The sequence below is a fragment of the Nematolebias whitei genome, chromosome 18, assembly GCF_014905685.2.
Source record: "Nematolebias whitei isolate Nwh7 chromosome 18, NemWhi1, whole genome shotgun sequence".
In the NCBI taxonomy this organism is placed as follows: Eukaryota; Metazoa; Chordata; class Actinopteri; order Cyprinodontiformes; family Rivulidae; genus Nematolebias; species Nematolebias whitei.
This window is the reverse complement of record NC_056515.1, coordinates 16499579-16501686: the sequence shown is the minus strand read 5'-3', so window position 1 is coordinate 16501686 and position 2108 is coordinate 16499579. Positions and strand designations below refer to the sequence as shown.

Below are 2108 nucleotides of genomic sequence, written 5' to 3'. Positions count from 1 at the left end.
TCTCTCTCTAATTGGCTGCTGTCTGACCCTGTCTCTCTCTCTGATTGGTTTCAGAATCCTGAAGCAGTATGATCATCCCAATATTGTGAAGCTGATTGGTGTTTGTACACAGCGGCAGCCGATCTACATAGTCATGGAGCTTGTTCCAGGTGGGTGGAGCCTAATTACTCTTTTTGTATTGTAGGATTCTTATTGGTCAGTCTTCACTTGGTTATTTTGTCTCACTTCTAAACCTTATAGGTGGAGACTTCCTTTCCTTTCTAAGAAAGAAGAAAGATGAACTGAAAACTAAGCAGCTTCTTCGCTTTGCAGTAGATGCTGCTGCTGGCATGTCATACCTGGAGAGTAAAAACTGCATCCACAGGTAACTTCGGTTAAAGTCATGAAACGTGATACAGTTTGCGATTGGTGGACATGTCTTTGTAAACCTGTGTGTCTCAGGGACCTGGCGGCGAGGAACTGTCTAGTTGGAGACAACAGTGTGTTGAAGATCAGTGATTTTGGGATGAGTAGACAGGAAGACGATGGAGTTTATTCTTCCTCTGGTCTCAAACAGATTCCCATTAAATGGACCGCACCTGAGGCTCTGAACTATGGTAACATCTGTCTTCTATTTGTTACACACCTGTTTCACACTTTTTCTGTATGTTGTTTATTTGTCATATGCAGGTCAACACTAGGGGTTGAACGACTACATAATTTTTAAACTCGACATTAACATAATAAAACTCAGGTAGTTGATGACAACATAGGATCTCAAGATGAAAAATAAATAAATTTTTAAACTCCAATTGGCAGCAGCCTGGCAGCCCCCGTCAAGGTTTCTCCAGGAACTTTATAGTTGTTATATATCGTCCACCAGGCGCTTACTCTGTTTTTGTCCGAATTCTCAGAATTCTTAACTGACTTACTATTAAATACTGATAAAATCATCATAATGGGTGATTTCAATATTCATGTAGATGTTGAAAGTGATAGTTTAAGCATAGCCTTTAATAATTGAATAGACTCATTTGGTTTTACCCAAAACGTCTGCACATCTACTCATTCTTATCATCACACTCTTGATTTAGTTCTGACCTATGGTATAGAGATTAAGGACTTGATAATAGTTCCTAAAAATCCTATTCTGTCTGACCATTTTTTAATAACCTTTGAGTTTACATTAAATGACTACACAGTCACTGAGAGTAAATTTCATCTCAGCAGGTGCTTATCAGAAAATGCTGTGCCAAGCAACATTAGCCATGTGTGGCAATATGTGGACAACAGTTGTGTGTGACTGATGTATTCAGTGTATTGAACAATTTTTTTTTAACGGAAGAGGCAGCCATGTTGGATTTTAAGGTGTGGTTTTGTAGAGAACCTCAGATTTCAAAGTCAGAACTACAAACCGGATTCCAAAAAAGTTGGGACACTAAACAAATTGTGAATAAAAACTGAATGCAATGATGTGGAGGTGCCAACATCTAATATTTTATTCAGAATAGAACACAAATCACAGATCAAAAGTTTAAACTGAGAGAATGTATCATTTTAAGGGAAAAATCTGTTGTTTCCAAATTTTATGGAGTCAACAAATCCCAAAAAAGTTGGGACAAGTCCATTTTTACCACTGTGTGGCATCCCCCCTTCTTCTTACAACACTCAACAGACGTCTGGGGACAGAGGAGACCAGTTTCTCAAGTTTAGAAATAGGAATGCTCTCCCATTCATGTCTAATACAGGCCTCTAACTGTTCAATCGTCTTGGGCCTTCTTTGTCGCACCTTCCTCTTTATGATGCGCCAAATGTTCTCTATAGGTGACAGATCTGGACTGCAGGCTGGCCATTTCAGTACCCGGATCCTTCTCCTACGTAGCCATGATGTTGTGATTGCTGCAGAATGTGGTCTGGCATTATCGTGTTGAAAAATGCAGGGTCTTCCCTGAAAGAGATGACGTCTAGATGGGAGCATATGTTGTTCTAGAACCTGAACATAGTTCTCTGCATTAATGGTGCCTTTCCAGACATGCAAGCTGCCCATGCCACAAGCGCTCATGCAACCCCATACCATCAGTGATGCAGGCTTCTGAACGGAGCGTTGATAACAACTTGGGCTATCCTTG

General features: G+C 40.2%; 1 protein-coding gene across 1 annotated transcript in view; it reads left to right on the top strand.

The window, feature by feature from the left end:
* The window catches only part of fer (fer (fps/fes related) tyrosine kinase), a 19840-nt gene that overhangs the window by 15579 nt on the left and 2153 nt on the right, over positions 1-2108 (top strand). Inside the window, exons 16-18 of the mRNA XM_037692200.1 lie at positions 55-149; positions 241-364; positions 442-596. Coding sequence (XP_037548128.1) covers positions 55-149; positions 241-364; positions 442-596 — 374 coding nt within the window. The remainder of the gene's footprint in view (positions 1-54; positions 150-240; positions 365-441; positions 597-2108) is intronic.